At 52.7% G+C, this 21,964-nt stretch overlaps 6 protein-coding genes across 6 annotated transcripts; 4 read left to right on the top strand and 2 right to left on the bottom strand.

The window, feature by feature from the left end:
- Nucleotides 1-12: 12 nt before the first annotated feature.
- Nucleotides 13-5,296, top strand: prd-6 (period-6). Its single transcript, XM_956140.2, has 2 exons — nt 13-532; nt 739-5,296. Exon 2 carries the CDS (start codon nt 768-770, stop codon nt 4,047-4,049), a length of 3,282 nt encoding a protein of 1,093 aa, XP_961233.1. The 5' UTR covers nt 13-532; nt 739-767; the 3' UTR covers nt 4,050-5,296.
- A 130-nt stretch (nt 5,297-5,426) lies between these two features.
- Nucleotides 5,427-8,347, bottom strand: NCU04241 (TBC1 domain family member 22A). The gene is made up of 6 exons (XM_956139.3): nt 8,023-8,347; nt 7,939-7,957; nt 7,840-7,849; nt 7,647-7,772; nt 6,238-7,564; nt 5,427-6,132 (listed from the first exon to the last, which is right to left on the bottom strand). The coding sequence occupies exons 1-6, from the start codon at nt 8,065-8,067 to the stop codon at nt 5,872-5,874; spliced, it is 1,788 nt and encodes a 595-aa protein (XP_961232.3). The 5' UTR covers nt 8,068-8,347; the 3' UTR covers nt 5,427-5,871.
- A 459-nt stretch (nt 8,348-8,806) lies between these two features.
- Nucleotides 8,807-13,770, top strand: NCU17030 (heterogeneous nuclear ribonucleoprotein HRP1). The gene is made up of 5 exons (XM_011396547.1): nt 8,807-9,465; nt 9,532-9,984; nt 11,458-11,498; nt 11,617-11,780; nt 11,848-13,770. The coding sequence occupies exons 1-5, from the start codon at nt 9,422-9,424 to the stop codon at nt 13,156-13,158; spliced, it is 2,013 nt and encodes a 670-aa protein (XP_011394849.1). The 5' UTR covers nt 8,807-9,421; the 3' UTR covers nt 13,159-13,770.
- Nucleotides 13,771-14,387: 617 nt separating this feature from the next.
- On the bottom strand, nt 14,388-16,383 carry NCU04238 (histone H1-binding protein). Its single transcript, XM_956136.3, has 2 exons — nt 15,430-16,383; nt 14,388-15,345 (listed from the first exon to the last, which is right to left on the bottom strand). Exons 1-2 carry the CDS (start codon nt 16,248-16,250, stop codon nt 14,751-14,753), a joined length of 1,416 nt encoding a protein of 471 aa, XP_961229.1. The 5' UTR covers nt 16,251-16,383; the 3' UTR covers nt 14,388-14,750.
- A 409-nt stretch (nt 16,384-16,792) lies between these two features.
- On the top strand, nt 16,793-19,193 carry NCU04237 (phosphopantothenoylcysteine decarboxylase). Its single transcript, XM_956135.3, has 9 exons — nt 16,793-17,079; nt 17,251-17,440; nt 17,507-17,535; nt 17,599-17,850; nt 17,936-18,075; nt 18,160-18,294; nt 18,357-18,367; nt 18,441-18,466; nt 18,678-19,193. The coding sequence occupies exons 2-9, from the start codon at nt 17,325-17,327 to the stop codon at nt 18,737-18,739; spliced, it is 771 nt and encodes a 256-aa protein (XP_961228.3). The 5' UTR covers nt 16,793-17,079; nt 17,251-17,324; the 3' UTR covers nt 18,740-19,193.
- A 1,693-nt stretch (nt 19,194-20,886) lies between these two features.
- NCU17029 (hypothetical protein) lies at nt 20,887-21,450 on the top strand (the record flags this gene model as incomplete). Its single annotated transcript, XM_011396546.1, has 3 exons — nt 20,887-21,002; nt 21,058-21,225; nt 21,357-21,450. The coding sequence occupies 3 exons, from the start codon at nt 20,887-20,889 to the stop codon at nt 21,448-21,450; spliced, it is 378 nt and encodes a 125-aa protein (XP_011394848.1).
- Nucleotides 21,451-21,964: the final 514 nt, after the last annotated feature.

The raw sequence follows: 21,964 nt of genomic DNA, 5'->3' as shown, positions 1-21,964 counted from the left end.
TACCTACTTGCTGCCCGCTTTCTAGAATACAGGGCAGTTTCAGGCGCTATGACTGCCCGTGCTTCTCAAACAGCTGAGCCCAGAACTGGAGGCTGCTGATAGAAGGCCGTCGGATATCAAACAAGGGAACGACGAACCTCCAACCTGAACCGCAACCGTGACCCGTCCGCCAACACAAACTGAACGGAAGTCGGCCACCGGCAAAATTCCCCCAAGCAAACAACAACCGTGACCTTGAACGGCGGCAACCAAACCATTTGCTTCACAACACCAAGAACAACCTTAAGCGAGCCGATCAGTGGTCTCACTCTGCATCAGCACCTCGACGTTCTGGCAGTGTCGTCGTTTCGAAAGCCCCCGCGCGCAACACAGCCCGCTCGCCGATCCAATCCGTTATGCGATGATGTGACCTTTTAGACGACGTCCAAGCCCATAATCTACATCTTTCCATAGTCCCGCATTGCGACAACCCGCAATACGACAGCCACACCTTTTACCTTTCGACAAAACTTCCGGGTGTGAACTCTTCAAGGTACGCCGCTTGTTTGCGTGTCATGTTCATGTAAACACTGAAATACACATCCCTCCCCAACAGCCCGCTCAACAGCTACAGGCTGGACCGCGGCGTATACCAACAGTACCTTACTTATCTCGTTCCCCAACGATACCTGCCTGACCCTACGTTACTGTTGCGAATTTCCCTCCCAGACACTTACTGACCAGCTGCTGGTGCTCCAGAGTTTACCTCCGTCAACCCACTCGCCATCATGGCCAACATGGAGGTGTCCTTCACACACCTTGGAAACCACTTGGTTTCCGACTCTGCTGCTGCCATCAAGGCCGGTGGCTCCGACGAACTGTCCAATATCGATCCCGATGAGAACCTCCTCTACGGTGTCTACGGTGGACGTGGTCCCCGCGGCAATGGTAGACGCCGCCACGATGACGACGACAACGAGACCGAGGTCCTTGATGACGATGATGACGAGAGTTTGGCCAGCGTTCCAGTCGACGGCATGAAGAGCCTCAAGCTGGATGCCCCCGTGGAGGAGAAGGAACTGCCTCCCCACGCCTGTGCCTACTGTGGCATCCACTCGCCCTCTAGCGTCGTCAAGTGCCTTACCTGTAACAAGTGGTTCTGCAGCGCCAAAGGAAGCGCCTTCTCGTCCCATATCGTCAACCACCTTGTTCGCGCCCGTCACAAGGAAGTTCAACTTCACCCCGAGTCCTCCCTCGGCGATACCGTCCTCGAATGTTACAACTGCGGCACCAAGAATGTCTTCATCCTCGGTTTCATCCCTGCCAAGTCAGACACGGTTGTGGTCCTCCTCTGCCGCCAGCCGTGTGGTGCTAGTACGTCGACCAAGGATATGAGCTGGGATATATCCAGGTGGCAACCCTTGATCGAAGACAGGGCTTTCCTCAACTGGCTCGTCACCCCTCCCACGGATGCTGAGCAGCTTCGTGCTCGCCATCTCACGCCGCCCATGATTGCCAAGCTCGAGGAAATGTGGAAGGAGGCACCGAACGCGACTGTTGCCGACCTCGAAAAGACTGCCGGAGTCGATGATGATCCTCACCCGGTCTTGCTCAAGTACGACGACCCTTATCATTATCAGAACATCTTCGGCCCTCTCGTCAAGATGGAATCCGACTACGACAAAAAGCTGAAGGAGGCCCAGTCTGAGGATGGCCTTCAAGTCCGCTGGCATCTGGGTCTCAATAGTAAACACGTCGCCAGCTTCATCCTTCCCAAGATCGAGTCCGGTGACGTTAAGCTGGCCGTTGGCGATGAGATGCGTCTCAAGTACAAGGGAGAGCTGCGCCCGCCTTGGGAGGGTGTTGGATATGTTATCAAGATTCCCAACAACCAGTCCGACGAGGTTGAGGTGGAACTTCGCAAGTCAGCCAATGACAAGTCTGTCCCCACGGAATGCACACACAATTTCTCGGCCGACTATGTGTGGAAAGCGACTTCCTATGACCGCATGCAGCTGGCCATGAAGACCTTTGCCGTCGACGAGATGAGTGTTTCTGGTTACATCTTCCACAAGCTGCTGGGACACGAAGTCCAGGTTGCCCCGACAAAGATTACGATGCCCAAGAAGTTCCACGTTCCCGGTCTCCCTGAGCTCAATGCCAGCCAAATTGCCGCCATCAAGCAGGTCTTGTCCAACCCTCTGAGCCTTATCCAGGGTCCTCCGGGAACTGGCAAGACCGTCACTTCGGCCACCATCATCTACCATCTTGCCAAGATGAGCAACAGCCAAGTTCTTGTTTGCGCCCCATCCAACGTTGCTGTGGACCAGCTCTGTGAGAGGATCCACAGAACCGGCCTGAAGGTCGTTCGCTTGACCGCCAAGTCCCGTGAGGATGTCGAGTCCTCCGTCAGTTTCCTGGCTCTCCACGAGCAAGTTCGCATGAATACTACCAACAAGGAACTTGATGGTCTCGTCAAGCTCAAGACCGAGACCGGCGAGCTGTCTTCTCAGGATGAAAAGAGGTTCAAGCAGCTGACGCGCCAGGCCGAGCGTGAGATCCTGCAAAACGCTGATGTAGTGTGCTGCACCTGTGTTGGTGCCGGAGATCCGCGACTTTCCAAGATGAAGTTCCGCAATGTGCTCATCGACGAGTCTACACAGTCTGCCGAACCCGAGTGCATGATTCCACTGGTCCTTGGATGTAAGCAGGTTGTCCTGGTTGGTGACCACAAGCAGCTTGGCCCTGTCATTATGAACAAGAAGGCCGCCAAGGCTGGCCTTAACCAGTCGCTCTTCGAGAGGTTGGTCAAGCTTCAGTTTACCCCCATTCGCTTGAAGGTCCAGTATCGTATGCATCCTTGCCTCTCTGAGTTCCCCTCCAATATGTTTTACGAAGGATCGTTGCAAAACGGCGTCACTGCCGCCGAGAGACTTCGCAAGGATGTTGATTTTCCCTGGCCGGTCCCTGAGACTCCCATGATGTTCTGGTCCAACTTGGGCAACGAGGAAATATCGGCCTCGGGCACATCGTACCTCAACCGGACTGAGGCTGCCAATGTCGAGAAGATTGTCACACGCTTCTTCAAGGCTGGTGTCAAGCCTGCTGACATCGGTGTCATTACGCCGTACGAGGGTCAGCGCAGCTACATTGTCAATACCATGCAGAACACTGGCACGTTCAAGAAGGAATCCTACAGGGAAGTTGAAGTCGCTTCCGTTGATGCCTTCCAGGGTCGAGAGAAGGATTTCATTGTGCTGTCCTGCGTTCGCTCCAACGAGAACCAAGGCATCGGTTTCCTTTCGGATCCCCGTCGTCTCAATGTCGCCCTCACCCGTGCCAAGTACGGTCTGGTGATTATTGGTAACCCCAAGGTTCTCTGCAAGCATGAGCTCTGGCACCACCTTCTCGTCCACTTCAAAGACAAGAAGTGTCTCGTCGAAGGTCCCCTCACAAACCTCCAGCCTTCCCTCTTGCAGTTTGGCAGACCTCGCCAGGCCTACCGGCCGCAACGCAGCCACACTCAACATGTTGCCAGCGGTCCCTCTAATGGCCGGTTCGCTGCTCCCTTGACTGCCGGCTCCGTCAGGGATTATGAGACTGGTTCTATGGTCTCGTACATCCCGGATGATGTCTCCTCCATCCACAGCTCCGCCCTGGGAGGTGCTGCTTTGAGCTCTGGTTACCCTGCCATGTTCTCGAACTTCCACCCTGAGGCGTGGGCTGGTTTGCCGTGTGCTGGTCCCAACGGACGCCCAGGCGCCAAGGGCCGTGGTCGTGCGACAGAGAGCATCGCAGGCGAGAGCGTCGCCAACAGCGAGTTCACTGATGCCACTTCCAGTGTCATCGGCGGCAAGGGTATCGGACAGGGCGGCGCGAGTCTCGGTGCTGGCCTTAGCGAGGCCATCGGATCAGCCCGCCCTACTTCTTACAGCCAGAGCGATCGCCTTAAGCAGTATGTCGAAAGCAATGGTCGTATGGGAGTCGGCAACGGATACCGCCGTTACGATGACGACGAGAAGAGCGTCAGCACTGCTTTTGCCAGTCAGATCGGGACAGGTTTCGATTGAGCCATTAGATCCTAGGCGTTGTTGGTCTCCCTCTTCCTCTCGTGGAAGCGCACGACACAATGCTTATAGTTCTCTTGAACCTAAACGGCGGTATAGCATATGGACCTATTATGTGTCACTTGGTGAGCACGACAGACTTATTCTGTTGACACGCTACCGATAGCCTTCGGGCTGGCGGGCAGAAGACAACTTACCCTTCTCCAGCTTGGATTCGCCCAACTGAAGCTGCAAGGAGTTGTTGCTGCTCTCTGAAAGCCAATCCTTCACATAGGCTTCTTCAAGGTGTGGATGATCAGCCTACATACCCTCTGCGCAATAGTCTCGTGCAAGCTGAACCCCAAGCATACGGGAACAAGGCATCTTCACACACCTTCGTCTAAGGTTGCACATCAAATCAGACGTGCATACGGACTCAAGCAACGGACGGGTATCCAAGGAGGGTTTTGTCATCGTTCGGATGTACGGAGCCGGATGAGGTCGACCCACACTTGGTATTGGGGGAAAAACGTTGGGTTAGCTGGCGGTCGAATTTGCATGGTTGCGGAAGCGCCTGGTCAAATGCGATCTACCCAGGAAGAAGTCACCACTCGATCTGTTGCTTCCGGGCAGGTGGAGAGTTGGATATCTTCTTTCGTGGTAGAATGATGACCGAATGAAACGGCAAAGCCTGCAAGTCAATCAACGCAGAGAGTGGTTGGTTTACACCGATACGCTCACTCCATCCAGTCTTAAGCTTTCACGTACCACCAGCCAGCCTGAGTTAGTCTTTTTTCACTTCGTTTTCAAGCGTGCTTCACTGGGACTCACTCGTCCAGGCTCACTCGTCCAGGCTCACTCAATCCCATACCCTCCTTAAAAGAGAAGTTGTCGGTTGATAAGCCTGGACAAATCCAGTGAGCACTGCGTTTGATAGTTAGTTGATATTCGTCCCTCTGGACTTCCTAACCAAAGTCACTCATTATTTTATGACCAGAGATGGGGTAGAGATAGTTTTCAAACAGAAAAGAGAGATGGGAGGAGTCTCAACATGGACAAGAAAGGAAAAACAAGAAAATCAAAAAAAAAGAAAGGCAAGAGAAAAAGAAAGAAACAGCGTTGGAAATTATCAGATAGAGAGAGGGTAACGCAAGAGGAGTAGGTGTGAACGGTCATAGCTATTCACATATACTTACACTGGGAATCTGGAAACGTATCATGGGTACCTACCTACTTATTCAGATAGCTTATTTGAACTTCGTTTCCCGCTGGTTTTAGTAATTTTCTCCGTGACACGAAGATGGGTGAATGTTGTGTATGACGGTTGTTGACCGAGTTGCCCAACCATTGTGAAGACTGAAAACCCTCTATCATGAGCTGACGATTTTTGTTCTTTCCAAGAACGTGGTATTATGTATATTACTACAAGTGATTCTTTACTCTAGAAGCTTATGTACTCTTGTTTTCGTACCTGCTTTACGTTTCTCTCTCCCTCTTTCTCTCTCTCTTTACTAGCCAATTGGTATCTCTGTTTTGCTTCCTCTTTGACCTTTGTATCATCCATCCCATCTCATCCCATCTCATGCAGCCACATATGCTGCTTGCATCATCCTCCTCTTCGGTGAATTATTGTGATTTTTTCTTCGTCAACTTTTTATATGGGGGTGGTCACAACATAAGGAACCGGCTCAATTAGCCGGACTTGAAAGAGCGTGTCCCCAGGACAGCTGTTGTCTTGTCTTTGGCGTGGCGGTCAATGCACCCACCCACCCACTTACTTCGAATCGAAGAACTTTCTTTCTTTCTCCTTCACTGATAACTAAAACTCAAGGGGCTCGGCTCGGGCTCAAAGCTGAAAGTTCAACGAGTTCGCCCTACTACTCGGCTGTCCTTTCAGATGCGCCGAGGACCCCTTGAACAAGCTCTGCCAGATGTAGGCCTCGCTGAGCAAGAGCTCAATGTCCTTCTCTGTCCACTCGCGCGTCGGCAAGGATTGCAGAAACATCATGATCTCTTGGAAGTCCATCTTGACGAGCTTGTCGGACCATTTGACGAGGAAGGCAGCGCAGACGTAGAGGTGGAATTCTGAGAAGCCTTGTTCTTCGGCCTGTGTTTTTTTGGGTTTTGGGCGTTAGCTAGCTAGCTGGGGAGCACTGAAGGGAGAGAAGGAGGGGGTAAAGAGGAGAGGAGGGGGAGGGAAAAAGAAACGAACCATGTAAGTATCCCACATCCTGATCGTGTTCTTGACACTAATCTCCCTCATCAACAGACAATTCATCCACCTGAAGCTGAATTGAATAAACTCGACGTTCTCCTCCTCCAAGTGCTTCGCCAGCCCGGCGTCGATCCTCTGTGTCAGGTCCCTCAGCGCCGCTACCTGCCTCTGAATGCCCGGTTGCGCAACAATGTAGTGGTCCTGTATGCCGTCCAGCAGCTTCGTCAGGCACCAGAACGTGTCGGCCTCGACGGCGTCCAGCACCGCCCTAGGCAGCTGGCCCGGGTCCATGCCGCTCTCTATGTCTGGGTCTGTGATGTATGTGCCTAGAAAGACTTGCCAGAAGGGCGTCACCAGATCGTTGATGCCCTGTACGTAGCCGCTCGCTGGGTGTCGGACCGCCCATACGTAGAGGATACGCTCCAAAGAGCGCTGTGTTGCTTCGTAGCCGTAGAGCTCAATGTGTGGGTTCGTTCGAGGAACGTCGATGCTGATCTGGTGCCAGATGGCTTCGTCTAGGCCGCGGTTGCCTCCGCCTCCCTTCCCGGTGGATGGTGGTGGAGCGCCACCTGCTCGTTCAAAGGCTTGTCGTACGCCGTCCAGGTATTCTTTTCGTTTGCGCTCTAGTGTGGCCACCCTCCTTTCACTGCTGGTGGGGAGGTAGCTTAGCAGGAGCTGCCACGTCATGGCGCGGACTTCTTCTGGTACGCCAGACCAAGCTAGGGCTCGAAGGTCGTTTAGAGGGATGGTTGATGCTTGAAGAATCTTTTTGAATTTGTTGATCCTGGTTATCCTCGAGTTGACAGCATCGATTTCCTTCTGGGAAGCATTAGGTGGTACGGAAGGATGGTTGATTAGGTGTAGGGCGTTTGCGGGATCGCGGAGTATGTCTCTGTACTGTGGTCGGAGGATCTTGCCTTCGGTCTTCTTGGGCATTGGGTAGGTAGATGCTGGTCGCTCGATGGCTATGTCGGCGCTGTCCGAGTAGCGACGTCCGGTTGCGTCTGTGAGTGTGTTTGTCGCAGTTCCTCGGCTGGTTCCTTGTTCAGTCTGCGCTGCGATCCGACGCGACCTCCTCTTCATGCTGGACAGACTGGGAAGCCCAAAGTCATCGTCACCATCGTCTTCGTAGGCGTATACATCGTCTGCGTCGTCGGCCGCCCAGTCTTCGTTGGTGCTCGTTATGAAATTCATGTAGTTTTGGAAAGGAGGTGATGTCACCCCTTTGATATGGGGCGAGGCTGTACTATTGGAAGTGGTTCGGCCGAGGGCAGAGGACGAGGGAGGAGGGGTTCGTGGTCGCGATCCGGCGTTCGACAGATTTCTAGTCCAAGAGCGCCATAGTCAGCAAAGACGCCGTCGTTTCCCAGAGAGACATCCAAACAGTAACGCCGGCACCAACGCACAATGAATCAAACTTGAGCATGTCGGCATGGGAATAGGCAGCGCCAACGACCTTGCCCGAGTCGCGAGTGGTCGTCTTCTTTAGCGGGGCATCCTTCTGGGGCGCTCTCCAAAAAGGGGAGCCAGAGCTGTCGCATTGTCCGAGTCATGTCAGTGTTTCCGTCTTTGAGTTTAGGAATAGGACTTGGGACATACTCGGACCTGTCTGAAGCCATGACGGGACATGGGATCAGCAACTGGTTATACAACAAACAACGAAAGAGGGGGGGGTTGTAGTCATCAGGCAGGACATACCAACTTGCACCATCTCCTGCTGGCGTAGCGACATCATGGCCTGTTAGCATCATTGGAGTGAGGAAATGAAGCACTAACACGTACCTGGGGAGACGCTTTCTTGCCCGAGCTCGAAGAAGAAGAAAACATTATGTGAGTGGGTAGTATACAAACAGGACTGGTGATTTCGCCTTGGTTTACCAGCGCAATGGCATCACACCATGGTCAACAATGTCGTTCGTTGAAAGGGACGGAGGGAATGTCCATGGAGCTAGACAGGCAGACAATGGAAGTGGCCGTTCCTGTTCCCTTCAATTCATTGATGGCGTGGTCGTGTTAAGCCCATCGGCTCGTTTCCTGGGTACACAGCGGTTGCCAGGCTCGGGGCCACTAACAAACACATGGCTTTTGGCAACCGGGCACGTCCAGGGCATCTTGCCCATCATTCAGGTCATCTCATCTCGGTGTCTTTGCCTTCCTGTTCCAGCAGTGATTGACTTCAGTTGGACACCGTCCGCCTGTCACAGCTCGCCAGCTGTTCGCCAGCCTCAGACGGGCAGCCGATGTCGCTCACAACTTGAACCACTACAGCGCATGGGCAGCCCACCTCAGAGGGTGTGATAAGGTGCGCTGGACTGGCACCCCCTTCCCCGCAGGTACACAGGCCTCGTTGTATAGGCTGTTTCTCACCGCCTACGCGCCTAGAGGTAATTGGCCCTTGCAGACCTACCATAGGTACCTACCTCTAGACACGCGACTGCCACCTAGGTGGGCAAGGGAAGTGCCGTAGAGGAGTCATGTAGAGGTAGTACCTAAGGTAGGTAACGTCTTTTTGTTAGTACCCGACCCCAAGTCTTGGTTGCCGGAAGCGCCCCAACTCGCGGTGCCGGTGCCTTGAATCGGGGTCCACACCCGACCGAACCTTAACACTCGGCGCCAAACTGAATGGGACTGCAGGGCAGCGGCGAGGGGACTGAGGCAGGCAGACTGATGGAGTTCCAGGTCCGGTTTCTTCACTTGAAAAGCAAACGACGTCCACTCTTCCACACTTTCCACCTTCACTTTTCTACCCAAGTCAAGTCATCCTCGACAGCAGCAATCACAACCACAACCGACGACTTCATTAGTTCACTTGTACACCCAATCCGTGCCCAAATTCGGGTCTTTTGATCTGAGGGAGGAAACTGTACAAGCACCTGACGGACTCGACTTCCACCCACCTCGGGCTCTACTTGAGCTGCTCCGAGGTCCATCCGCCGCATCTCTTCTTGCGACGAGACAACTCGACCACTACGATCCATTCGCGTCTCGCTGCTTCTCGACGACTAGACCATCTTAAGTTGTGTATTCTTTCTGACCTTGTTCGGCCTGGTCTACTTCCAGCAATCCTTCCCCGCCCTACGCCATCTCAGCGTTCCACACAAATACCAGTCTGAATCAACCTCAACTCTCATCTCTTTTCCATCTTCGATACCCGGTATTCAAACACACAACAACCGCCAAAATGGCCGAAGCAGAGAATTACGAGGATGACCTCTTCGACGACCTGTATGTTATTTTGAGTACTCGCGTAACCACCCAATCTGAACATGATCTGACACTCTTGCGAACTAGGTACAACGACGACGACGCTCCCGCTGCCTCAAAGCCAGCCGCTGCACCAGCTTCCGCCCCCACTACAGCTCAGACTTCAGCTACTGAGCAGCCTTCTCAACAACAGCAGCAACAGCAGCAACAGCAAGAGCAGCAGCAACAAGCTGCCGCCGTCCAGCAGTCGGCTGCTGACAACTACGGAGGATCCAACGACTACAGTCAGCAAGGCTACTACAATGGAGGCAACGGACAATACGGCAACGATGAGGAAGAAGACGAAGACGAAGACGATATCGACTTCAATCTCGGAAGCGGCCCGTCCACCACGGTCGCTCGCCATGAGGACGACAACAACAACCAAAACAACAACCAAAACAACAACAACAACAACAACAACAGCCAGTCTCAATCGCAATATCATGCTCCCCCACCGACCCAGGCCCAACACAAGGGCCCCAATGCCAAAGAAGATGGGTAAGTCACATCCCCTTGATGCTATTCGTGACACACGTATATGCTCGTAACATCCCCCAACCCCCGTACAACCCCTCTCTGTATCCTCGATTTCGCCCCGACGCAGCTGCAGCCCCGCCCAGGCTCTCCCACATGAAGAGATGAACACCTACTCGAGACCCGCTCAGGACGTGGCGTCCCAGAACTGCTCGGTTGGCTGGTAGGGAATGGAAGGATTGGGCGGCGCAAGGACCTGATGAGCACAGTAGAGTCTTGGTATCAGACACTCTGAGTTACTCTGGCGCGTATGGGTGAACCATACCGTATGGATGCACCAGGGGCTACAAGACTGCAAGTGATCAAAGGCAGGAAGGGATCGCTCTCCGCTATGGACGTGAACATAAAAATCGGGAGAAAAGAGGCTGGAAGCCGTGGACTTGTCCAGGGTCACGCCATGGATCAAGCTTCGACGTCAGATTGATCCCGGAGTACGCTCCTGTCTGTACTACAAGAATGGTGGATGGCCTTGCGGAGGTAATCTTAATAGGGCGTGAGGGAACCGGCTTCCTTTTGCCAGGACGGTCGATGAGCCTGCAGCCAGAGCAAGATTAGCAGCGAGAAGGGCAGCACCCAGAACAGATACAGACAGTACCTAGCTTGACGGTAGCAAAGAGCTCGAGACAGCAAAAAAATTCGAAGAAAGATTCCGGCACACCCAGAGACCACTTGGAAAGTGGAACATTGCTGCGCTGCTGCATCTTCTGTTCACTCTGGGAACTGCCGTAGCATCCCCCCACCCTGGCCCATTTCCGTCAAGTCAAGTCAGCATTCGGCACATTAGGACAGCAGTCGTCTCGTCACCCTTGAGAACATCGCGGAGGCGGCTTCCAACTTCTCATTCGCCAAATGACAACCATCATACGGTCCTCGGTCGGTGGGCTCCGCCAACCTGCGAAGCCAACGGGAGAATCACATCCATTGCCACACCCACAGTCAAAACACCAGGCCCAGTATAAACAAGATGAAGGGTAGTTCTTCGGATATTGATGGTGGAGCCCATGCTATGTCAAGGATCATGACGGTAGACGGTCCATGTGGTCGAACTAGAGGTCTGGGATAGACATTACCTGAGGCTGCTCAAGTCCTGGCGCAACGGCTGGGCAAATGGGCTTGCTTCCCCAGTTCACGCTATATGCACGCGCCTCTCCAAACAACGGCTACAAACATGCTTCCGCATCACACTGATTGGTAGCTCTTGGGTTCGCGTGTAGCCATATGCGGATTCGCTCAGGATTTGGGTGTCTAAAGGGCTAGGCGGCTGGGGCTGTTTGCTTGATCACTCGCAATGTCTTTCTCACATCCGCATTTCATCTCATCGAGCCCACACATTCTTCACTGCCCTCATGTTACGCTTACTTGTTCATGTCCAGGTATCATAGATTGCTCAAAAGATGATGTTGACTAACGTCTTGCGCGTGCGCTTGTGTCTTATAGGAAGATGTTCATTGGTGGCCTGAACTGGGAGACTACAGACCGTAAGCCTTGCCATTTTCCCTGTCCTCTCCTCATGGTAATTGTTGCCCTCAAGGGGCACCATATGTACCATATGGTATTCGTGACAGTTGTACTGATACCGGTCTTGTGACTTTTTAGAATCCCTGAGAGATTACTTCTCGCAGTTCGGCGAGGTTGTAGAATGCACCGTTATGAGAGATGGCGCCACCGGTCGCTCGCGTGGCTTCGGATTTCTTACCTTCAAGGACCCAAAAACAGTGAACATTGTTATGGTCAAGGAACACTACCTTGACGGCAAGATCGTACGTTTGCCCGCCATAGCTCGTCTAACCCGTCAAATAAGTGGCCACTAACTCATTCTCCTTATAGATCGACCCGAAGCGCGCCATTCCCCGCGATGAGCAAGAGAAGACTTCCAAGATCTTTGTTGGTGGCGTTTCTCAGGAGACCACGGACCACGAGTTCCGCGAGTACTTTGCCCAATTCGGCCGTGTCGTCGATGCCACCCTCATGATGGATAAGGACACTGGCCGTCCCCGTGGTTTCGGCTTCGTCACCTTTGAGTCCGAAGCTGGCGTCGAGGCGTGTCTCTCTGCCAACCTTGAGATCCATGGTAAGCCTATCGAAGTCAAGAAAGCCCAACCCCGCGGCAACCTGCGCGAGGAGGCTGAGGAAGCTGCGAGACGCGGCGGCGGCAAGTTCGGCCAGCGCCGCAGCGGTCAGCAAGGTGGTGGCATGGATGATGGCTCCGGTCAAGGCGGTATGAATGTCATGGGCGGCATGGGCGGCGCCGGCACTGCCGGTATGACCCCCCAACTCATGGCCCAGTATCTCCAGCGGATGCAGCAGGCCTTCCAGATGATGCAGCAACAGATGGCCATGAACAGGGGCATGCAGAACCCCATGGTCCAAATGATGCAGATGCAGCAGATGCAACAAATGCAACAACAGATGATGGCCGCTCAGCAAGCCCATGCCGCGGCTCAGGCGGGTGCAGGACAGCAAGGCAGCGGTGGCCGCGCTGGTAGTGTCGGCGCGGGTCAGGGGCCTAACGCGCAGAACCCCCAGGCGATGGCTGCCGCCATGGGCATGAACCCGGCGATGATGCAGCAAATGATGGGCGGCGCTGGCGGTCCCGGAGCCGGTGGTGCTGATGGAGGTGCCGGTGGTCCTAAGGGGGGATTCGGCGGCTTCGACGGACAGCAGGGTTTCGATGGCCAGCAGCGCGGCCCCGGCGGCGGTAATCGCGGTCCTCGCAACGATCCCGCTGGTGGCAACTACGGCGGTGGAATGCCCGGTGCTGGAGCGGGCTACAACATGGGCGCCACCAGCTGGGAGGGCATGTACGATGACGTCCCCCAACCGATGATGGGCGGTCCCGGTTTCGGTCCTGGCATGGGCGGCATGGGTATGGGTATGGGCGGCGGCATGGGCGGTGGCGGTGGTGGTGGAGGACGTGGCGGTTTCCATAAGGGTCGCGGCCATCACCACGGCAGCGGCGGTGGTCATCAGCAGGGCGGCCATCAAGGCTCGCATTCGCCCGGCGGACCGGTCGACCCGGCCAGCGCACCTCCTCCTAACGCCCCTACGGGTCCCAAGAACGCTGGCAAACCTGGTGCAAACTATCGCGGTGGTGGAAGAGGTGGATCCAGGGGCTTCCATCCTTATGCTCGGGGTTAAAAGGCTTTTGCGTAGAATGGGCGATGATAAAGCGCGCGCTTCATCATCGATCGGGATATCCCTCACAGAAACAAGCGGACGAAAGGAGGCCTTCAGCTCCTTGTCTTGAGCAACCACACCCCCCAAGCCACCAGCATGGTACAAGAGATCAATAAGAGAACAACCCTGACAGCCACCGAACAACAACATTCAATACGAGACAGCCGGCGTGGCCAGCCTATATCCATTCCCCATGAGTAACAGCGATGGGGGGGGGGGAGTTGCTCGGTGGATTTGACGGATACAAATGAGCTTAGGGACGATGGACGAAAGGAAGGAAGGAAGGAAGGATGGATGGATGGGGGGGGAGATAGTGGCTGACGGATCGAAATGGCGTTGGAGTTTTATAATCAATTACCGCTTTATTCTTGTGTTATTCTTTGGTTGTTTTGGTTCATTGCTCACCTATAAAGTCACAAATAAGTCATGGTGGTTTTTTTTAGTCTTTCCCATTCACAGGCTTTTTTTTTTACGTCATGAAATTCCAGTTGTACAATACTACAAGAATGTTTACTTGTCTTTTTTCGTATTACCATCGTACAGTCTAAGAAACTAATACAAAAAAACAACCCACGTTTATCATGTGTGCCTTTTGGGAGGTTCTGACGTTGATGAAGCTATCCTCAGTTTTGAAGGTGGGTTAATTTATATTCTGCCTTCTGGCTAGGCCACGTTTGTGTTTAAAAATGTGTCTTTAAACCAACTTCTCGATTATACCTACGTACCTTCAATCATGCGAGAAATGTCTATCTATCTACCTACCTACGAGACACTCACTGGTAGGCACAAACTAGGTACATCAGATCAGGGATTTGTTTCGGTTTCCTAGTTAGCTAGCTAGCTAGAGAAGATAGTACCCCAAACAGAATGCATAGCTACCTAGGTACGGACGGCAAAAGTAAATTCTTTCGAAAAGTTCATTCTCATCCTCCCTTTCTTTCTGTCTTTATCAAGCTGGACATTTATTGACATGTGCCACGTTGATGATGGTTTCTTGTTTGATTTCCAGGTCCATTGTCTAACAATATGATGTACCCTGTGGCGGATGTACTTCGTGAACTGCGCAAGTGGAATCCACTTACATACAAGGCTTTGGTCAACAAATGGTCCATGATACCCTAAATTACGCACATGTAACTCCCCTTTGTCCTGGTGGGGAATAGGTGTTGGTGATACCTTGTATCTTGGGGGCGCGCCACAAGAACTGTTGTCTTCTGACACATGGTTTAGTTTGGAGAAAAGTGTTCGATATCGACGTTGTCGATCCCAGAAAAAATAGGCAGAGCGTTTTCCGAGTGCCATAGCGGTTCGCCTGTTATTCACCGGCGGAGGGAGAGTGAGATGACGGAGGATGAGTATGATTATTTGATGCTTCAAGAAGCGCGCGCGTTTGAAAAGAGAAGAAAGAAGTGAACATTACAAGCCTGATCCTGACTGAGTGACTGAACTCCTACATGAACTCCATTTGCCCAATTTTCCCAAAGTCCATGCAATTCCATGGCCATACAATTACTCGTACCTAGAACAACACCCTCTGACCCATCTTGACTCATTCACTCTTCCTTCACCTTCTTGGCCTCTGGAGCACCCTCCTCGGCCGGCGCAGCCTCACTCTCAGCCTTTCTCTTCTTCTTGACCAACCCCGTCAAGTCATTCGCCTTCTCCTTGACCTCCTCAGCGACCTTCAACGAACTCTCGCCCTTAGTTCCAGAGACAGGCGCAGCGATTCCCAACGCCTCATTGATATCAATAGGCGGCTTCCTCAGATCCACCAGCCTCTGCTCCATATCCGAAATCACCTCCTTCACGTCGGCAATCTGCCGGCGCGTCGCGTCGTTGTCCTCGGGGTTGTGCGTGCTGGCCAGCTCTACTTCTTTGTTCTGCAGCTTGAGCTTGGTGGAGGCGATGGCGGCTTCGAGCTCGGCGGCGGCTTCGTCGCGGAGGGCTTGGTCTACCACGCCTGCACCACCCGCGCTGGCTTTTTCTGAGGGGACGGCGGAGTCGTCGTCGGAAGACTTGGTGACGGAGGCGAATTCGAGAGCGAGGGAGAGCTTGAAGTGTGCTTCGGCAATGATTTCAGAGTCTTGGGTGTAGAGCTGTTGTTTGTATTTGAGGGAGGCGCGGGAATCGGTTATGGCTGCTGGGTATCTGTGGGAGGAGGGGGGAAAAGGGATTGTTGGTTAGTACCTGGGTTATGTTTTGAGGTGACAAGGAGGGAGACAAAATGCTTACCTCTCGTTCTCGAGCGAGATCTCGGCCAAGAGGTCATGCAGATCGCCTAAGCGCTCCTTGATGTGCTTGATCAGAGGCGACGCCTCAGTAGTGGTGGCAGCCTCGTCGCTTTCCTTCTCCTTGCCCTTGCCTTCTTCTTGGGTCTTTTGCTCGGCTTCTAGTGTCGCGAGCTTCTTCTCAAAGAGGACACGCGCAAGGTCGAGGACCTGGAACGCCACGGCGAGATCATCGTCGTCTTCGTCTTCTTCCTCGCCCTCCTCGGCATCTTCGTCGTCGTCCTCCTCCTCCTTATCCGAGTCGTCAAAGTTCTCGTCGCCCTCAAAGTGGAAGAGGGGCTTCTTCTCCGGATTGGGCTCATCCTTGTGGGCAACCTCCCTGGCCGCCTCGGCGATGGAAGCTTGCGCGCCCTTAGTCGCCTGCTCTACCGCGTCCTTGATCAAGGATGATGAACCCGCTTCTTTCTCTTCTGTGGCGGCCTTCTTTTGCTTCTTGGACTTGGCCGCCTTCTTCTCGGGTTTGGGCTCGGGCGCGCGGCCACCAAGAACGTCGCTCTTGCTCTGGCCGACCTTGAACAGGGCGCGGCCGTAGAGGAAGAGGATCTCGGCGTTGTCGGGGTTCATCTCGCCGTTCATCTCGGCCTGCATCTCGGCGGCTTGTGCGTACAGCTCAGCGGCCTCATCGTAGTTCTTTTGCGCGTACTGGGCGGCGGCGTGGGCGGACAGATCGGCGAGGGAGACCTTGAGGGATAGCGCAGCTTCCTCGGCGTTTAGCTCGACGATCGGGGTCGCGGTGCCGCTTGCGGCGGGGGTGGGTGTTGACATTGGGATGAATTGGTTTGTGTGTTTGGGATAATTGATGTTTGGTGTGTGTGACAATGTCTCGATCCTGAGATTGGGAATCTCGATTTGGTGAAATGGAAGTTGGAAGGAAGATCCAAAGCAAGAGTTACAAGAGTCACAGAGTTACAGAGAGCTTCACAGAAGTTTAGAAGCTGTGACGCGATGGAGATCAGTCCACCCACAAAGACGCGTCTGATTGGCTAATTGTGCTATAAGGTGAATGGATGCCGCTGTTCATTGGCTGTTTTCAGCACTTTTCAACCCTTGACTTACTGGAAATGTGGGGCGGGGGAGCAAACGGCAGACCAACAGCAGACGACAATCGTGATCGATGGCGAGAGCTTCCCTTTCATTATGCTCTCTGAAGCTGTTCATGAAATCTCTGAGTCATTACCAAAATTAGCTGATCCATTGACCCTAACATCTGATTCCATTGCCAAAACTGATTTTGGTTCTGGAAGCTCTCTCTGCTCCAAGGTCAGTCTTTCAAGTTGGACAGGAAGCCAGGGTTAGGGTCATGACGTAGGACCTTTTGGCAGGCACTCTTGTCCTCCCGCTCTTGCTTCCCTTCTTCGATACCTCTACCCCTCGGACCCCTCAACTCAACTCATTTCCTCCCTTCTCCAGCCTTGTTCAGCCTGGTCACTTCAAATTTTCTCCCAAGCGCCAAAAGCATCTCTCAATCTCAAGCCGTTAGGCGGGTTTCAAACGTTTTGGCTAGCGCGTTCCAGTCTGTTTTCACGATTCATCAATCTTGAGAGTTGGTCCGTCCCATTAATCCGGCCATAATATCTGGTTTTGGTGGTTTCTGGTGAGTGTCGTAATCCTATGCAGTGGCCCTCGTTCTCTGCATCTGGCCAATGTCTTTGACAAGTCAGCATGAAGATTGAGGATTATAAATCAGTATCCCATAATTTCACCTTTGCCCTTCAGGCGCCGCTGCCGTGGTTGTAGGTCACCTGTTCTAATATCAAGTGAACAGAACACTCCGTCTTGACAGCCCAATCAACACACATTCAGAATATCTCACAACCAAGGATCTTACAGATTGCCAAGATGCTTCAAGCAATTGACAACATTCATGATCGCCAGTTCTTGGCCGCAGAACTCGCTTCATCAGCCACCCTCGCTGCGGAACTTGCGCAACCGGAGATCAAGAACATCCTCCTGGCGTATGTAACACCGGTACCTCTGAAGCTCTACCGAAGCCGTACAACTGCTAACAGCAAGGAATCCAGTGCTTCCGGCTCCGTAGCCACCATCAAGAGCAAGTCGTCATACCAATATGGCACTACTTGGGTAATTGACTGACCATGGCCTCGCCCCATAGTCCCTGAAATCGTCAAGGCTTTGGCCAGGCACGGCGACAAGATTCGCATTCGCATTATTCTCACACACTTTGCCAAACACTTTCTCGGCGGCCAAAGTAAAGAACAGCCCGTCTACTCCTCTCTGTTGGACTACCCCCATGTGGAGGCTATTTACGATGATGCCGATGAATGGGGCCCTGAGCCATGGCAGCGTGGAGCGAGTATTCTCCACATTGAGCTACGAAGATGGGCAGATATTCTTGTTGTTGCGCGTGGGTTCTTCATTCCTCTACGGTTCAAATTTCCAACGTAATGTGTTCCCTCTGTGCTGACTTAGCTACCTAATGTTCCAAACAGCCCTCAGCGCCAACACGCTTGCCAAAATCGTCAACGGAATGAGCGATAATCTTCTGACGTCCGTGATAAGAGCATGGGATACAGATTCGAGTATCGACAACAAGAAGAAGGTCATTATGGTTGCACCGGCAATGAACTCTGTGCGTATCTCACGTTCTTGACACTGACCCAGTCCAAACTGGGGAATGCCACCGTCGGAAAATTAACACTTCATATGTTGCCAGGCCATGTGGAGGCATCCCATCACCGCGAAGCAGATTCGAGTGCTGCAAGAAGAATGGGGAGTCAGGGATCCTGAGCCAAGTGAGGGCGACACTGCGGGTGTTGCTGTGGCTAACGGTTGGTTCCAGGTTATCATGGTATGGTTGCCCTCGTTCTGCTGACTATAAAATCTGATGCTGACCATTGGGAACCACCACAGCCGATTGCAAAGTACGCCGAATCACAACGATGCCCTCCAAAAGCTTTAAACTATCGATCGCATTGCTAACATAGGTTCTACCAGGACTCTTGCATGTGGTGATACAGGAGGTAAGCAATGCTCCGATTCTTTTCCCTCTTGATCTCTTCTTGGCTGGTTGAAATCCACCATGTTGACTTGTCATTGTGCTAACTTCCTGGTCTATAGATGGTAAGTTCCAACGCATTCTCATTCATAGAAATAAGTATCTGGGCGTCATTCCATCTGCCTGCATCGAAACGTACACGGCGTGTGAACGTAGCTAACGTTGTGAAATTACAGGAGCTATGGCATCCGTCGACACCATCGCAGAAGCCATTGAGAGCCGACTCGGCCTTGAGTGATAAAGCATCGCATGGTACTCAAATAGCGCCGTTGCCGTCCGATACATTTACAGTGGCAGATGTTGTGAACGAGGACGCTGGACAACTGAACGGACATGGGCATTACCGGCACCACCTATCTTGTGCTGTGGCCTATTCTTTCGCGGTCTCTATTTTCAACTGTTTTCGATCTGAGATTGAACGCATTACATGGTCGAAACTCCGTTCCCAGAAAACAAGATCTGAGGCAATAAGAATTGTACACAAAGCACGAGTTGGCTAAAGGTTCGGATGCCAGCATATGCACCGGGTTTCAGAACAAAGTGTTGGACTAGGACGACGAAAAGGTGTCGAGTCTGGTGGTAGTAACGGGGAGGAAAGAGAAAAAGGAGGGCAGCCAAAATACCCAGGACGGGAGTGCTGGTAAATAAAAGCATAGTCTGCAGTCCCCAATTATACCTGTCATGCTCATGTTGATGTTGGAGATCCAAGAAAAAGAAATGTTTGGCGTTACACAGCGTGGGTAAGACGTCTGTCAAGGTTTCATTCCATACCCCCCAAAGTCGGTTGACGTTCACGACCATGACGATAAAGATAACGAAAGAAAGCAAGCTTCGTACTCCTCTAAAGGGATGGCTTTTAGAAGTTACCCGGTTCATCGAATGCTATAAACCCCCTCAGGCGCAAGGTTTCGCCTGTTCAACGGATTTCGAGCCAGGGTGATCGAGAGACGGGTCCCTAACAGATTTGTGCGCATCGTCAGGTATATTTCTGTTAACGCGCACAACTGACGTTGAGGACCCTGAGCGTAGACCCACTTATCTCCTGCTAACTGAACGCTGATTGGTCTGCTGCTTGGTGTAAGTCTGCCCGTTTCGAACATCCAGTTTCGCCTCGACGACACCACTCGAGGCTGAACCGGGCAATTCGCCTTGTGTAAGTCTGATGATGACAGATTAAATGGTATCACTGGCGAAGGTACCTCGGCTAGATTTTCTCTCATTCTTTCCCTTTTTCTTCTTGTCGAGTCTTGTGGAGTGGTCCTCGAGTGTTCATCTAACTGGTCTGGCGGTTTAACTATTGGCCTTGTGGACTTTTGCGGTGCGCCCGGTTGCCGTTTCGTGAGCCTACTCGGTACCTACTCAAGTTTGCATCTTGGGCAGTTAAGCCAGGGTCATTCCGTCAACAGCGAAGGGACAGCACGCACATCTCGTCATGCAAACATTCTAACTCCGATTTTGGTGCTCATTTTTCAGCAGACGGGATGAAGCATCCGGTATAAAGGTCCCCGAATGTTATCAAAACTTGAAGGCTCTTCGTCGTCACAAGGATAGCAGGGCTTAGGCGTCATTGCTCATCAACTGGGAACATCGAAACCAAAAGACCTCGTCTTACTGCGGGCGTCTTCTACTTCTCGAGGAAGGAATCGGACATGAATGGGTCTTGCGTCATGTCCGCGAGTGGGGGTGTCTGGTACATGCAAGCAGGATAATATTAATCTCCAGACCCCCAAATCCTAAGCAGAGACGTGCGTATTTTACACACAGTATTCGCAGCGATACCACTTTCTCGTCGTCGAATGCTGGGTAATCTACCCTAAACTCTCCTTCCTTACGGCAGCATTGTAACAGATACACAATTACGGCAGTCGTAGAGCGAATGTACGCATACTTTCGGCCCTTGGCATGCCTGAGGGTGATCGAGTGTGCCTTTTCTGATCCAACTGCCTTCTTCTCTGCATTTTCTGATTTATCTTTGCGTTTCCTCCTTGCTTAGAGTTCCCGTCCGTTCAAAGGGAACATGATGGCCTTACGCATGCCCTGATTTCTTCAATTACTTAGATGAGCGCTCCGTCTCATCTCTCCTCTCTTCTCGTTCATCCTTATCTCCATCCCAACCTTCATTTTGCCTCCAGGGCAAGGGAAGCTGGGCCGCTCTCCCGAAAAAGACAATATCTTTCCAAAGCCCTTCATCAACCTTGTTGATATAGACATCAAGAACATAGTCTGGTATCGCTAGCCCGTACCCATACATGCTACTGCATCATTCTCAGTCAACTATTGATCCCGATAACGACTCGCAACGGCAGCGTCGACGGTGTCTATCTACCTACCTTCATGCTCCAAGTATTAGAGTGATACAAGATGGACAACCGGCAGAACTTCAACATGAGCATCCGCAACGTCGTAAATTCAACGACTACGCCCCAGTCGGGGCAATCCGACTACCATGGGAATCCTGAAATTCGCACAGCGGGCGCATCGGGCGCCCAACACGCTTACCAGTAAGTTGCTTGCCATCTTGATTTTGCCCGAAAGCAGCTGCTAACTCCAGACTAGTCCTTCCACTTCCGACTTCACTTTCCGGCCTTCTGCTGGATTCAATGTGCCCCGCCACATTGAGAGAGCCCAGTTTACTACCGGCGCGTCAGTTGACCACGCGGGCATGACGTACGAGGGGACAAATTACACCATGGCCCCTCAGCCCTTCGGGGTTAACAATCGAACGTACGTGGTGAAGGTTCATCTCGTCTTGCCGATTGCTTTGTCTCGGTGGCTTTGCTCCTGTTTGCGTCTCGACACATGTTGGCCTCTCTCCTCTGCGACCGTGGCCCATATTTTCCTGCATGATGTGAAAGCTGCTTGCATGCCTCTGTCGACGTGGGCGGAAGAGGATATGGGACGGAAGTCCAGATGATTCGAGCGAGCCAATGCCAGACCTCGAGTGAGTGACTGGCAAACGATGATTTGTTTCCTTGGCGGTGTTTTCAATAAGCGACCTCGAGCACGTTCCCCCTTCACCGGTCGGTTATTACCACAATACACTTCACATACGCTGTTGTTCCTACAATGAAGCCGGCCGGCAGGAACCCATCATTCTTGGCCTGGGTATGCTATTGTCGGTTGACCAGGTAGCCGGGCAGTTGGGCCGTGAATTGCTCAGAGTGGAAACCTGGACTCCCACAGCTGTTTGCTCAATAAGGGGTCACGTATTGATACCATTCACCTCCATCCCAAGTCGCCCTCTACAATAGGAAAACTGTGAGTCCTCTGACCTCGAGCTCAGAGCTGTGAGCCTGCCAGACCAAAGCTGCGAGTGCGCACTCTGCCCCATAAATTTATCGCCTTCCCCCCATCGAGTTTTCCTCATCCCTCCTCCTTCAACCCAACCCAACTCGACCTACTTTGCCGATCTCAACAACAACAACAACAACATCGGCGCAATTTGGGGCTCTGCCCATCTCGC

This window comes from Neurospora crassa, linkage group V (genome assembly GCF_000182925.2).
Source record: "Neurospora crassa OR74A linkage group V, whole genome shotgun sequence".
In the NCBI taxonomy this organism is placed as follows: Eukaryota; Fungi; Ascomycota; class Sordariomycetes; order Sordariales; family Sordariaceae; genus Neurospora; species Neurospora crassa.
The sequence above is the reverse complement of the archived record's forward strand: the minus strand, read 5'-3'. Positions and strand labels throughout refer to the sequence as shown.

Excerpts from the sequence above, each read along its gene's own strand:
- NCU04241 (XM_956139.3), bottom strand. The coding sequence starts at position 8,067 with ATGTTTTCTTCTTCTTCGAGCTCGGGCAAGAAAGCGTCTCCCCAG. Across the intron at positions 7,565-7,646 it reads ATGCTCAAGTTTGATTCATT|AAATCTGTCGAACGCCGGAT; the intron begins GTGCGTTGGTGC and ends CTCTTGGACTAG. Across the intron at positions 6,133-6,237 it reads GGATGTGGGATACTTACATG|GCCGAAGAACAAGGCTTCTC; the intron begins GTTCGTTTCTTT and ends AAAAAAACACAG.
- NCU04237 (XM_956135.3), top strand. The coding sequence starts at position 17,325 with ATGCTTCAAGCAATTGACAACATTCATGATCGCCAGTTCTTGGCCGCA. Across the intron at positions 17,536-17,598 it reads CTCCGTAGCCACCATCAAGA|TCCCTGAAATCGTCAAGGCT; the intron begins GCAAGTCGTCAT and ends CTCGCCCCATAG. Across the intron at positions 17,851-17,935 it reads AGATATTCTTGTTGTTGCGC|CCCTCAGCGCCAACACGCTT; the intron begins GTGGGTTCTTCA and ends TGTTCCAAACAG.
- prd-6 (XM_956140.2), top strand. The coding sequence starts at position 768 with ATGGCCAACATGGAGGTGTCCTTCACACACCTTGGAAACCACTTGGTT.
- NCU04238 (XM_956136.3), bottom strand. The coding sequence starts at position 16,250 with ATGTCAACACCCACCCCCGCCGCAAGCGGCACCGCGACCCCGATCGTC. Across the intron at positions 15,346-15,429 it reads ATCTCGCTCGAGAACGAGAG|ATACCCAGCAGCCATAACCG; the intron begins GTAAGCATTTTG and ends CTCCTCCCACAG.
- NCU17030 (XM_011396547.1), top strand. The coding sequence starts at position 9,422 with ATGGCCGAAGCAGAGAATTACGAGGATGACCTCTTCGACGACCT. Across the intron at positions 9,985-11,457 it reads CCCAATGCCAAAGAAGATGG|GAAGATGTTCATTGGTGGCC; the intron begins GTAAGTCACATC and ends TGTGTCTTATAG. Across the intron at positions 11,499-11,616 it reads GAACTGGGAGACTACAGACC|AATCCCTGAGAGATTACTTC; the intron begins GTAAGCCTTGCC and ends GTGACTTTTTAG.